This window comes from Solenopsis invicta, chromosome 10, assembly GCF_016802725.1.
Source record: "Solenopsis invicta isolate M01_SB chromosome 10, UNIL_Sinv_3.0, whole genome shotgun sequence".
Taxonomy (NCBI): Eukaryota; Metazoa; Arthropoda; class Insecta; order Hymenoptera; family Formicidae; genus Solenopsis; species Solenopsis invicta.
In genome coordinates, this window is record NC_052673.1 from 9,734,792 (window position 1) to 9,747,426 (window position 12,635).

A 12,635-nucleotide genomic window follows, 5' to 3' on the forward strand; every position below is an offset into this window, starting at 1 on the left:
TCGGCTCCGGCCTCGATCAGCGTGGATCGTTGGTCCCGGTGGCAGACTCGCGACGCGCGCGCGCGAGGACGCGTCGCAGGCGATCGCGGGCGATCTACGGGATCGCGGACGTAGGAACCCTCGGCGCGACTCTCGAGTGTGTGTGTGCGTAATCGCAGGCGATATAAGGCGGCCGCGATGCGGTTTCACAGATGCAGAGAGAGAGAGAGAGAGAGAGAGAAAGAGAGAGAAGGGGGTTACATCAGAGAATACGAAGTGTCCTCGCTCGACTCGGCTCGGTTTGTCGTTCACGATGACGGCGACGGCAACGGCGACAATGACGACGACGACAACGACGATGACACGACGCGCGAGATCGCGCCGTGCCGAGGCACCGCTTCGACTCCGCTTCGCGTCGCGAGCGCCGACGACGGGACCGACGAATGGCCGTCCGGATCCAGCTGGGTACCACGATGAAGCTGGCCCGACTCGACGCGAGAGACCATGGCGCGTATGCACGAGGCAAGGCGGACCCGACAGCACAAACCGGCACGAAGGAACGGCTTCGACGGCGCGGAGCGCGAGCGAGAGGGGCCCGACGGGGCCTAATCTGACCGGAGGGGCTTCTATGCCCTCTTTGCGCTAACTCTTCCTCGGCGAAAGGTGGCCACCAACCGTGCGAGATGCTGCGGCTCGGCTGAGATTTTCCTTGCCGACCATGCGCTCAGCCTTAACAATATTTTTATTACATTGCGTAAAAAAAATTTTACGTAAGTTGTACACAGGTAGCTTCAGATATTGGTATTAACCTTATAAGCTCTACAATATTATTTAGTATTAAATAATATTCCCGAAATATTATTTAATATTAATAAAAAATTATACGTCCACTCCTAATAATATTATATAAATATTATATGAGAAGTAAACAATATTATTTACCTTAATATTTTAAATTATCGAGAATATTATAACTTTTAAATGTAATAATTACAAAATTTATAAATATTTTATTTGTAAGAATTTACGTTAACTTTTAGCCACAATAATATTCGTAGAACGTTTTCATAATATTTCTCGGATATTGCAATAATATACTACGAATATTATATAAAAACGTACATATAACATTAATACAATATTCTCATAATATTAAAATAATATTAAATATATTAAACAATATTCTCAAACTATTTTAATATTATTTTAATTTTTTTATAATATTCGTATAACATTCTGGAAATATTGTAGCTCTTATAGAAAAGTTATCCAATCCTCGCGCGTTTCTTGCTCACAAATACAATTAATATAATTAATACAATATTACCCTTTACAGAAAAACTTATAAATTAAGCTTTAATTATATAGAAAGCTACACGACTTTTCCTCTTTACATCTTTTCTTTTAATGATTTATTTCGCAAGAATTTCTTTTCAATTTTATTTTAAAGTTTTGGTACCAAGAAATTCATTACGATCGTGCGTCTATGAGCTCCTTAGTTGAGGTTCTTATTTCGCTTGGGCGGGAGAGATCTCGGATTCAAACAACGCATCGCGTGGCTGGCTGCCGCGTCACACACCGGCTAAATATTTCGTGAAACATATTAAGATGTTAATCACGTAACTGTGTACAGATCTCCGCCATTATTAGCTTCCGAAGTAAAGTGATTTCCACGCGATCTTGCAGTACGTAATCGTGATCGGTATCCAGATCATGTGATATTTCAGTCTTAATACCAACACCTACACTTCCTTTTAATAATAACCGCTGATTCAACTATGATAATTATAGATTTTCCAATTTTCTCAATAATCGTCATTTTCCAGACTTTTTCATATTATTGTACTTCAAATAATTCCGAAAACATGGGTACACAATAAGTTAATTACATAAGAAATGAAAAATAAAGAACAAAATGTTTAATTAAATTAATTTGTAATTATTTATAATGTTAATGCTTCTCAACATCTTTCTTTTTTAAGCTTAACATTATTCTTTATATTTTGTAAAAATTTCTTAAAGAAGCTAATTTTGAGACATATATTATATTTAAGTCTTTCAAGCAAGGTTGTAATCCTCAGATATACAAACTTTATTCTGTTATATATCAATTCTTCGACTCATTGTCAGATCGCGTATTTATCTGGCGTCATACTGTCGTTGGCTGAACATGCGAAGGGTCGTGTTTCTACTCGCAGATAATCACGGGAGAGTTCGCATTCAAGAATATTTTGAAAGACGAGAAACCTTTTTACTCTCTGTTCCTTATCTTACACACAAATTAACTTTTGAATTAACATACCTCCATTTTTATACGTTTAATGATCTTTTAACAATTAAATCAAAATTGTTCAACATGTTTTATTATTAAATTATTAAAGTTAACGTGAACGTAGCATATCTTAACTTCTGTTCTCTCTCTCTCTCTCTCTCTCTCTCTCTCTCGTCCCCTCTCTCTTTCTCTGTCACACACGCACACACACTGATGCTGATACTTCGTTCAACTTGAGTGACTCTAGTACTCCGAGTACGTCAAGTTCACTCAAACATTTATGAGTCCCGGAGAAATTACATCAAATTCGATTTGGTAATCAGACAAATAGCGCATTCCTGCGCGAGATAATATAATACGTCGCCGAAATATTTTCCGTCACAGAAACCAGCTGATTGCAAAATTAAACAACCGAGACGGGCCGCGATAACAGAGTTTTATCACAAAGATAATAATTTTAAAGTCTGGACGTCCTCGACGATACAAACTTGTTGCAACATCTAAATTTAATTCACAACGACTGTATTAATTTGCACTATAATTTCATTCATAATTTTAAATTAATCACCAAACTTTCTAAAATTATTATTTATTGAGACATCATATCTTCTAATACTTAAATTACTTTTGCAATATTTCTATTAGACACGGTTATATTATTTAATACAAACTGATTTGAAGAAACGTTAGCCAAGAACTGCGAGCAGTCTTCGATAAACAAGCCGTATAAACAATTGCGTATAAGATGAGATGCATGTATACATCGAAATCTGCTTTCGTCGACGGAAGCGGCGCGACGGAATGACTGCTGGGTTTACTGATTATTCCGATTTGCTCAATTTGACCCGGGCATGAGAAGAGCCACGTGCCGAGTGTTGGTTGAAGATTCCGCGGTGTTGCCAGTCCACTGTTGTCTTCATTCCAACCATTGACATCGTTGAAGTACTGCTCGACAAGATGGCAACGTTGACAGTGTCGCGCGAGCGTGCAGCTGGCATGGTGCTCCGAGTCCGACGCCTAAATCGAGAGGCAGTTTACAGTGGTCCAGCGGATGCTGAGGAAGCTCGGGAGCTGCCGCGAGGGAACCGATATGGTAGCGCGGGCGATCGTAGAAAATGGTACGGAAGAATGGAGAACGGAGGGTTCTGTATCTACTCGCGCATGGCACGCATATATGCGCATGTATTTATAGCTTCTCGACTAGCCGGCATCGGGAGAAGACCACGGGACGCGTGTCTTACTCCGTGTTTGGACGCCTCCGATAGCGGGGTTAGTGGAAAGTTTGAAATTACGTGTCTATCGGTGGGCGAATATTGATGAATGACGCGCACGTGCGCGGTTTCATTTTGAAGAAGTTTACTTGAGAGGGCAATGATCCATCTCTAATGAGCCATCTCTAGAACTCCGAGTGTCTGGAGTGGAATGGAGTTTGAGGACCCGCGATGAGCATATAATACAATCAAAATGATTCATATTTTTGAAAAAAAAAAAAAAGAATGTTTGGTCATGGCTGGATCTTTGTGTTAATATTTCTTATATGATTTCATATGCTTTTTCAAGTTTATCAAACTGCGCGCCGAATAAATTTTCAGTCTTGAAACACAATATAAATTAAATAAAAATAGTTATATCATGATATTGAATTAATTGCGATTAATTAATTTTATAAAATTAAATCCTATAAAAAATTAAAATGAAGAAGTAAAGTGGTATAAATGAAATAATATAAATAAATAATCAATTTACTTCTTTCTCCCATTTTTTTCATAATTCTTAAAGCTAGATGGGTCGCGGATGTTTTAAAAAATGAGTGGCGATCCACATAAGTTTGGAAAAACCCTGTATTACTGTCAATAGTTGGCATTAATAATAGCAGTTCAATCGAATTCAATAATTTCATCATTATTACTATCCGATTATTATTACTATCTGGTACGATCAGTTTCTCAATTTCGCGTTATCCGTTACATCGCGCCGTTTCCGACTGAATACATATTGCACCTTATAATATTGCTAATCCCAATGACGTTAATCCTGCTTGTCGATGATCTACGGCGTCTTAGAGCACCGCTATCTCGACGAACGTCTGGATCCATTACGCTGTTCGTTGTTGCGCCGAATGACTGTGAGGATTTATAGACGCATGTAGGCACTGTCCTCCCCGGAGTGAATGGATTTTATCATTTCATAGAGCCCCGTGAAATTCCTCATGGCCGGTCGACAATGACGGCCAATCAACAAACCATTCTGATCTTCGCGTACGCGTCGATTACAAAAGGAAATGTTCGAACGTGTCTGTCCAGAACCTTTTACATGATCCTCGTGACCCTCCGTAACGATTTTTTTCTTCACGTCACTATTCGCTTGTATTATTTGATTGAGTTACATCGTCTTTCGTGAAAGCGTGAAACGCGCTTAAAACGATAGAACGCGTACGCGGCATCTGCATTACCCGAACTGCACTTTTTTCATGACAGTTAAATTATTATCAATTAATCTCAACTAGTTTCTCTTTTCCTTTGCAGTACCAAAATGGCGACACGTCGCGGAAACTGCGGCCAGGTAATACGAAACCGTTGCACTACATTTCCCGCGGATTAATCACCGATGACGCATATGGCTCGGTAATAAGCATGACAACGGCAACAAGCTTCTCTTGAAGTCAGAATAAACCATAAAATCTATTCGCTTATTCGCAGGCAACATACCCTGTAAGCGCGTATTATTATTTAAGTAATATTTTAGGCATATTTTTAAAATATTAAATGTCATATTCTAGTTTCAATATATTATAATATTAAATAATATTGAATACTATTTCTAAAATGTTAATATAATTTTTTTATTTTTTATTAAAGTAAAATGAAGTTTATGTAAAAAAAGAAGTTTAAACGCGTTATTTATTTTGAATAATTCTACAATTATTTCAAGAAATGTTTATTCCTCCAAATCTCAAAATTATATGAATATTTTTATAATATTCCACATTTTTATTAAAGTAATCAAGAATATGTAAAGTGGACATATATCATTAACTGAATATTTCCATGATATTAAAATATATTAAATAATATTTTCAAGACATTCATGTAACATTATTTTAATTTTTAATAGTATTTGTATAACGTTCTTGCAGGGTTAAATATTTATATTTATAAATTTAAATACATATATATTACGTTTACAAATTTTTGTAGTAAAGAATCAATTTCTTTTCTTCCTCTTCCATTTTTATAAATATCTAAAATCCTAGAATTGCCATTCATTGGCAAAAGTAATTATTGATATAGATTATAGATCGCACAATGTGAGAATCAGGGAAATTATTACCTGTTCAATAGATTTTGCGATCTTTGAAGTACGCGACGAATTACAAAGTCACGCTACTCTTCAAACACACGGCTTAATAGGAGATATAAGTGTGGCCATTTCTATTTCTAGCCAGACTGACCTTGCACTGTGATATTAATAGATAGCAAATCGCTGTGCAAATACTGATTGCGATTGCGCTGCTACATTGAGTTCGTCGCACTTGCTTGTTAGGTAAATTCCAGCATTAATCTTCATAAAGATTCATTTATATTACACAAAGCAGATTTTGTATTCCCTTCATCGAATAATACTTAGATTTGTCAATAAAAGAAAAGTAACTTTTATATAAATAGGCATTAGTTGTATCTCTAAAAGTTCATTTAATGAATTTCTCGATTTCTTTAAAACTTTATGTACATTTTTGTGTAATAATGCTATTAAATATACTCTGAATAGCTTGAAAGGTAGAAACGTCGTGACAACATGTATTTCAAATCTGGCGCCACAGACACTATATAGCGATTTCTCTGGTTATGTTCGTTCGTCGGCCGCACTGTGTCACTAACTGGTGGGTTGATTTAATTACCATATTAAAATAAACTTATTAAATTGACGAATTGATAAAAAAAAAATAAATATGGAAAATAAGATTTGTTACAATTTTTGTATGCACTTAACTAAAAATATACCAGATTTCTACTTTAATACATTGATTTTGTATGATACATTTTGTGCGGTAAAATAAATATAACTTTCTTAAAAAATAATAAAAAATATATATGTTTCTTCAAAGTAAAATGTCTTCTATTATACTTTCTATTTTTTTTTTAATTTAAATTATAAAATAGAAAATTTTGTAATAAACTTGAAATTTTATCAAAAATATTACTCAGAAATATTTTAAAATTTAAAAAATCTTCCTTGATAATCGAAACATAGCACATGGTGATTTCATATATATAATTTATAAACGTGTATACATAGTTTTATAACCGTAAAGAACCAAAAAACGTTTTTAAAACCATAACTTATAAAATGTAATGTTTATGTTTGTATACAGTTAAGAAAGATTCTAAACTATAATAATTTCTTAAACGTATTTTCGCAAAGAAAAAAGAATGTTTCATCTGTTTTTCGAGTGGATATTTTAACTTATGAGAAACGTTATATGAGAATATAATAAAACTATTATGAAAACGGTTATAAAACGTTTCAGACGGACGTTTAAAAAACGTTTTGCAATATATAAACGTGCTATCTAAGAAATGATTATTTATAGAAATACTTGCGACCATGGTGTATTATGTACATGATGTATATATGGTATTCTCAGCCAACTGTTCGGAGTGGTAAATCGACACGTTACACGCGAGGTTTTGAGAAAAGGGAGCAGCCGGCATCGTGACCTGTTCGCAGAGTGGAGGGGGTCTGCAATGATGAGACGACGCCATTAACCTTACGTCCAACGACGCGTATGGCACTGTTTGTCAGTTCTGCTGTTATCCCGAGGCGATTCGAGCATTCGAATCTTGGTGATCGTGGCGGTAGGCGACGTTTCCGGAAGAAAATCGATTGAAGTCATTTTTCCCGTCCGCACCCCTGAGAAATCGTGAGTACGAGCGAGAGAAAAGCGATTTTTGAAAACGATTTGGAGCTAGTGTTCGATATGCATCGATTACAACGTCGCATCGTGTGCCACGGAGAACGCTTGACTGCTATCCGGAGTTCCCTGGGTCAATATTACTCCGGACGAGAAGTGCCGTATCTCATTTAAAAAGTGCGAATCTATTGTAATTTGTTCTGAACACGTTTAGCCATTTCACACGATCAAAATTCCATGTGCGTCTGAAGTGTTAGTCATTCCGCGTCTTGTAACATGAGCTTGCAACGCTATCAACTGTCGGCGCGCTATTGACGCGTCCTCGAGATCGGTGTTTGCGGAAATGTCGCAAACGAATTAACGCGATTGTTCGAACGTAGAATTGATTTTGCGCATTGATACGATTTCATTTTAATCTCAATGAAGCTTTTGCGAACAATTCTCTCGGTGTGTATTTACGTTGGTAACTCTGGTATGCGTCAACGCCCAAGTTTTGCGACGCTGGATAACATCATCGTGATAGGTGAAATTAAAGCGCGTTCATTTACATTCTCATATTCCAATTCTAATTTCAGTGTAAACAATGGCGATCTTGGAATCTTGTTGGTCGCCGTGCATCTGGTCGAACAGCGTTAAAACCGGCAGCAAAGCTATAGCGTTTTACACAGTGGTGAGCATCTCTTTTGATTAAGAATCCATAAAATTTGGCGCAGTACCAATGTTAAAGTATGTCAAACAAAATATAATTTAAAATCCTAAGATTTATCACTTGTGAAGGTATCGAAGGTGTGATCGATATTTATCTTTTTTCAGGCAATTAGTATAGTGCTAATTACGCTGATATGCTATCAACTGGCTGGTGGCGATTCCACGCAAATATACAATCCATTATTTGAAGCTGATGTAAGGGGATGTAAGTATGATCAATTGTGCATATTGCAATAATGCTCCGAGAATGGACAAATTTTAAAAAGATAAACTCATGTATAATTTACTTTTTGCGAAGATTTTTAAAACTATGTCCTAACGCATACCCATGATTCACAAAAAAATATTTAATTATTAGTTTAATTGTCACACAAAAAATATTTTGCTGATGTAAATAAATTTCTAGAAGTCACAACAAAAATTTATCTATTTCTTTCTGCTAAAATATTGGTTGCCACATAGAGAATTTCTAATAAAAACATTTAATAATATCTTGTAAAAAATTAAGATTTTAAGGCCAATTATATATACTCAAATGTTACAAGTATTATTAGCATGAATAAGCGCGCCAGAAAAAAATCTTTCTAAATTTCACAAACAGTTCAAACATAATTGTGTTATTTAAATTGTCTGTTATTTCAATGTCTGTTATTTAAATTGATGTACCAATCTAATAGTACCAAACATATGTAATATTACAATATTTGCTAATCATTTATCTACCTTAATTAATTTTTTGCAACCAAAATTTGTGATTGTACTTACAAGACCATTTTTTTGAATGATTAGACACACAGTAAAATGCAATCTTCATAAATAGAAGAATCTTTCAACTTTTACTTTTTAGAAATATAAATGTTGTATGAATACAAACAGGAGTTTAAATAAGTGCAACTTCCGTCAATTAAAAATGACGTCCAACATTTACAAAATTAGGTAACTATTATTATATCTATAATTAAAAACTACTTAAAAATCTGTCATGTCAGTACATATTGACGCATTGAAATCATTTTACCTCAGCAAAGTGCAAACAACAAAGTTTTTTTTTCAGAATAACGCAAATAATAAAAACGTAGGTGCAATGTTTGTTTAAACAAAGTCACAAAATTCTTCTACATTAATTACGCAATAAAAATTTTACTGGAGCATCTAAAAATTTAGCTAAATATAGATCAAAAAATAATTTTATGTTGAGCCATCAAAATAATTATATAAAACGTTAAAGTTGTAGATAGTATTGCGTCAAACAGTTTTGCTATTCTAAGTTTTGTAATTAAATTGATCATTTGATTTAGTTTTTTAAAATGATACAATATAATTATTATCAAATCTGAATTTCAGTAAAATTATTCTTTTTGTAGTCATATAATTTTATTATTATACATTTTGATGTAAAATTTCAAAGCGCAGTATAAACATAAAATTGTCTTATTACTTAACTGGAATCATGGTTGTCAAAGTCACTAATTAAAAATTTTTTATAAAATTACTTAAATTTATAACGGTAAATTTTTCATAACTTTTGTTGCAATATGTGAATGCTTGATTAAATTATCTAAGTTATATTTTTTCTTTTTATTTTCTTTTCTCAAAATTTTTCTATATGTGTGTGTGTGTGTGTGTAAAGAGAGAGAAAGAATATACATGTTTCTATATATATATTTTTTTTTCTACATATATTTATATATTTCTGATTATCTCTATCTCTGTATATTGGTTGAGTGCAATAGTTCGCAGTCGATTCTAATAGATGTTATTGCAGCCACGCTATTAATTGTTATACGCACTATATACTGCACATGTACGAAAAAAAATGACATATTCAATAATCATTTGAGCGAAAAACTTGGGTGTTTTGATTAAATTTATGTTGTAAAAAAAGTTTTGTAAATAAGTGAAAAAAATTGCATTCATGACATGTTATGTTTTATGAGGAAGAGTATAATAGTTAGAACTGTAAAAAAAATATTCCGTCTATCTCTCATGAATACGCATCAGTAATTCGAAATGTTAAGAAGTGATTTGCAAAATTTAAATATTATGATTTCCACGACAATGACAATCAGTCACGCTTTAGCCGACCTTCTGGCATAAATAATGACATTGCATTGCAATTCAATGTAAAATAATTTACGGATTTCAACAGCAGAAAATGAGAAACTCAACATTGACAAATCAATCACATTTTGGCATAAAAAAAATTGGATACACTTTGCAACTCGATATATGAGTACTGCATTTACTAACTGAAACGAGCAAATTGAATGGAAGTTATTGCAACTTTTCTTTGCTTGGCCAACTAACTAAAGAGTTATTTTCGAATCGATTTACGGTTGGCGATAAAAACGAAATATGTACAGTAATTCAACGCAAACGCACTTGGAAACTAGTAGATGAGCGTGCAGAATCTATAACAAAAGCCAATTTGTATCCTGAGAAGAAAATGTTTTCTGTTTGATAGGGCTACAACTGAAGTACTTTTGAACTACTCCCTAACGTCTAATTCTGATCAATCGTAAAGAAGTCGTTTATCATCACTACATTGCGAAACCACCACAAAACAGGAAACTAAAGAAACTGAGACTCTCCTGACCATTGAATTATTACTTGTTTCAATCATTGTAAAATGATTCGAATAAAAAAATGATTGCATCTTTAGAAACCGTCAAAACCATGTCTCTTCAACATAAAACCAATGTCGTTTTATTGATCGAGGCATCCGTTTGCTACCAGAGCATTGGAAAAAATAGAAAATAACGGTGATTACATTACGGATTTAAAAAAGTTTTACATGCTAAATTATTGCTTAAGTTTTAATAATAAATTGGGTACGAACACTTTTGTACTCACCCAATACATTTTCCATCTACATATATATATGTGTGTGTGTGTGTGTGTGTATGTGTGTGTGTGTCTACAATACATTTTCCATCTACATATATATATGTGTGTGTGTGTGTGTGTGTATGTGTGTGTGTGTCTATATATAGTATATTTAAATATAGCAGAAATTAATCATTGGTACTTCTAGTGTTAATTATAGGTTTACTACTTTTAGTTTATTGTTATAGGCTTTTAAATTTTATAATTTCTTTTAATATTTTATTTTTTAAAAATGAGAGACGCCCACAATTTTTAGCTATGCAAATTGTCGGAGGCTTCTTCATCCTCTATCTACTTCTATTGATCATATGCGCCTTGTTAATGGTTTACGGCATAAAAGAAGGTGTACGTGGATGGTTATTGCCATGGCTCGTTGGATGGTTCATCGTTTGCTTATTCCAGTTAGTCTTCGGATTGTGGCTCTTAGGCGGTTATTATATTTACGTGAGCTCCCCTCCTTTATTTTCACGATGACTCTATCGTTCAATAAACACTCGCGATTATATCACTGTTTTGTTTATTTCAGTTGGACTCTGTATTCGCGACATTATGTAATTGGCTTTGGATGTCATACAACGTAAGTGTATTTTGCTTTTAGCGTTTCCATGTTATCAAAGCTATTTCTAGTCTTCATATCTTTTACGTTTTTTGCAGATATACTGTTGGCTGGTCGTCTTGTCAATGTACAAAATATTTGCAAAGCTGCAGTCTCCAAACATAGAACTTTTGTGGCCTTGAAGGAAAGTGCAATATGGAATTTATACGTATACATCTATTGCCACCAAAGTAAGGGAGAATCTCTACTTCTACTTTTACTCGTAACATTCTACGTAAGAACGCGTGAACTTGTTAAGATTAACACAAAGTTCTCCAGTTGTTTTAATACATACACTCGAAAAGTTTCAACGGATATTTAAGAAAGTAAAATTAGCTTTTTCATCGATTCGAATATATTTTGACAATTAGAAATATTTTTATGACATGTACTTTTAATACAATTCGTACATATTTATATTTAATAATGTTTTTAAAAATCTTAGAACAGATTTTAAGACGCTTCAAACGAAGTTCAATTGTATTCTTGTGTTTATTACATTCATATAACGTTCAACTAGCGTTGATTATATTGTAATGCTTTTCTACTTAAATTTTAATAATGTACAATTAGTTAGTCGATGAAAAAGTAACATATTTTATTTTATTACAAAAGACTGAGAGAAGCCTTTTAAAAATTTCCGTCCAGATCGTACTGATCTTAGAATCTCTCGTTGATCGAATAAATCAAAATATTATAATAATAGCATCACGTTAGTTGAAAATTTATATTAGGTCCTTTTGGCCACTGTTGTTCTGAACATTTTATAGAGATTATACAATTTTTCTATAAACTATTTTTTCTACACAGCATTAGTCTAATATACAGGGTGTCCGGAAAATCGCGACCAATATTTCGGGACATGATTCGGGATCCTAAAAGAAGGAAAAAAAGGTATTTTAACAGAGGTGCGGAAATAAGTCGTTTCTGAGTTATAGCTACATTTATGTTAAAAAAATTGTATGTTATATTCCGCATGGCATCCCTTTTTAAATTTTTTATTAAATTCCTAATTTTTTAATTTTTTGTTTACAACTGTTTACAAACATGCGCTCAATAATATTATTGACTTAAGATAAAGAATTCATGGATTCTAAGAAATAAGAACGGATCCAAATGTTTTACAAAGAGTTCGAAATTACTTTGATAGGAGAATAAGGGCATTCGTGCTGAATGTGGTTATTTTGCACACCTTATTTAATTCGATTTAAATACCTATTCATGTTTATCCTTGATTTAAAAAATAATGTATTTACAAATATCAAAAAATAAAAAAAAATTTT

General features: G+C 33.6%; 2 protein-coding genes across 6 annotated transcripts in view; one reads left to right on the forward strand and one right to left on the reverse strand.

Annotated features, from left to right (window-relative positions):
- The window catches only part of LOC105193353 (rho guanine nucleotide exchange factor 17), a 64,874-nt gene extending 64,501 nt beyond the window's left edge, over nucleotides 1–373 (reverse strand). Inside the window, exon 1 of the mRNA XM_039454085.1 lies at nucleotides 241–373. The gene's annotated coding sequence lies outside the window, so the exon portion shown is untranslated. The remainder of the gene's footprint in view (nucleotides 1–240) is intronic.
- Nucleotides 374–2,037: 1,664 nt separating this feature from the next.
- Nucleotides 2,038–12,245, forward strand: LOC105193385. Of its 5 annotated transcripts, XM_026135481.2 has the most exons (8): nucleotides 5,779–5,794; nucleotides 6,020–6,131; nucleotides 6,897–7,340; nucleotides 7,739–7,833; nucleotides 7,977–8,076; nucleotides 11,014–11,201; nucleotides 11,284–11,334; nucleotides 11,412–12,245. In XM_026135481.2, exons 4-8 carry the CDS (start codon nucleotides 7,747–7,749, stop codon nucleotides 11,493–11,495), a joined length of 510 nt encoding a protein of 169 aa, XP_025991266.1. In that variant the 5' UTR covers nucleotides 5,779–5,794; nucleotides 6,020–6,131; nucleotides 6,897–7,340; nucleotides 7,739–7,746; the 3' UTR covers nucleotides 11,496–12,245. The 5 variants fall into 5 exon arrangements, 4 of the variants coding, with proteins under 4 accessions (XP_039310297.1, XP_025991266.1, XP_025991265.1 ...); XM_026135480.2 differs by lacking the exon at nucleotides 5,779–5,794 and having other exon boundaries at nucleotides 6,897–7,172; XM_039454362.1 differs by lacking the exons at nucleotides 5,779–5,794; nucleotides 6,020–6,131; nucleotides 6,897–7,340 and adding an exon at nucleotides 7,456–7,610.
- Nucleotides 12,246–12,635: the final 390 nt, after the last annotated feature.

Bases quoted from the DNA above. Each gene is read 5' to 3' on its own strand.
- LOC105193385 (XM_026135481.2), top strand. From the start codon at position 7,747: ATGGCGATCTTGGAATCTTGTTGGTCGCCGTGCATCTGGTCGAACAGC. The intron at 8,077-11,013 runs GTAAGTATGATC...CACAATTTTTAG, and splicing joins TGAAGCTGATGTAAGGGGAT to CTATGCAAATTGTCGGAGGC. The intron at 11,202-11,283 runs GTGAGCTCCCCT...TGTTTATTTCAG, and splicing joins TAGGCGGTTATTATATTTAC to TTGGACTCTGTATTCGCGAC.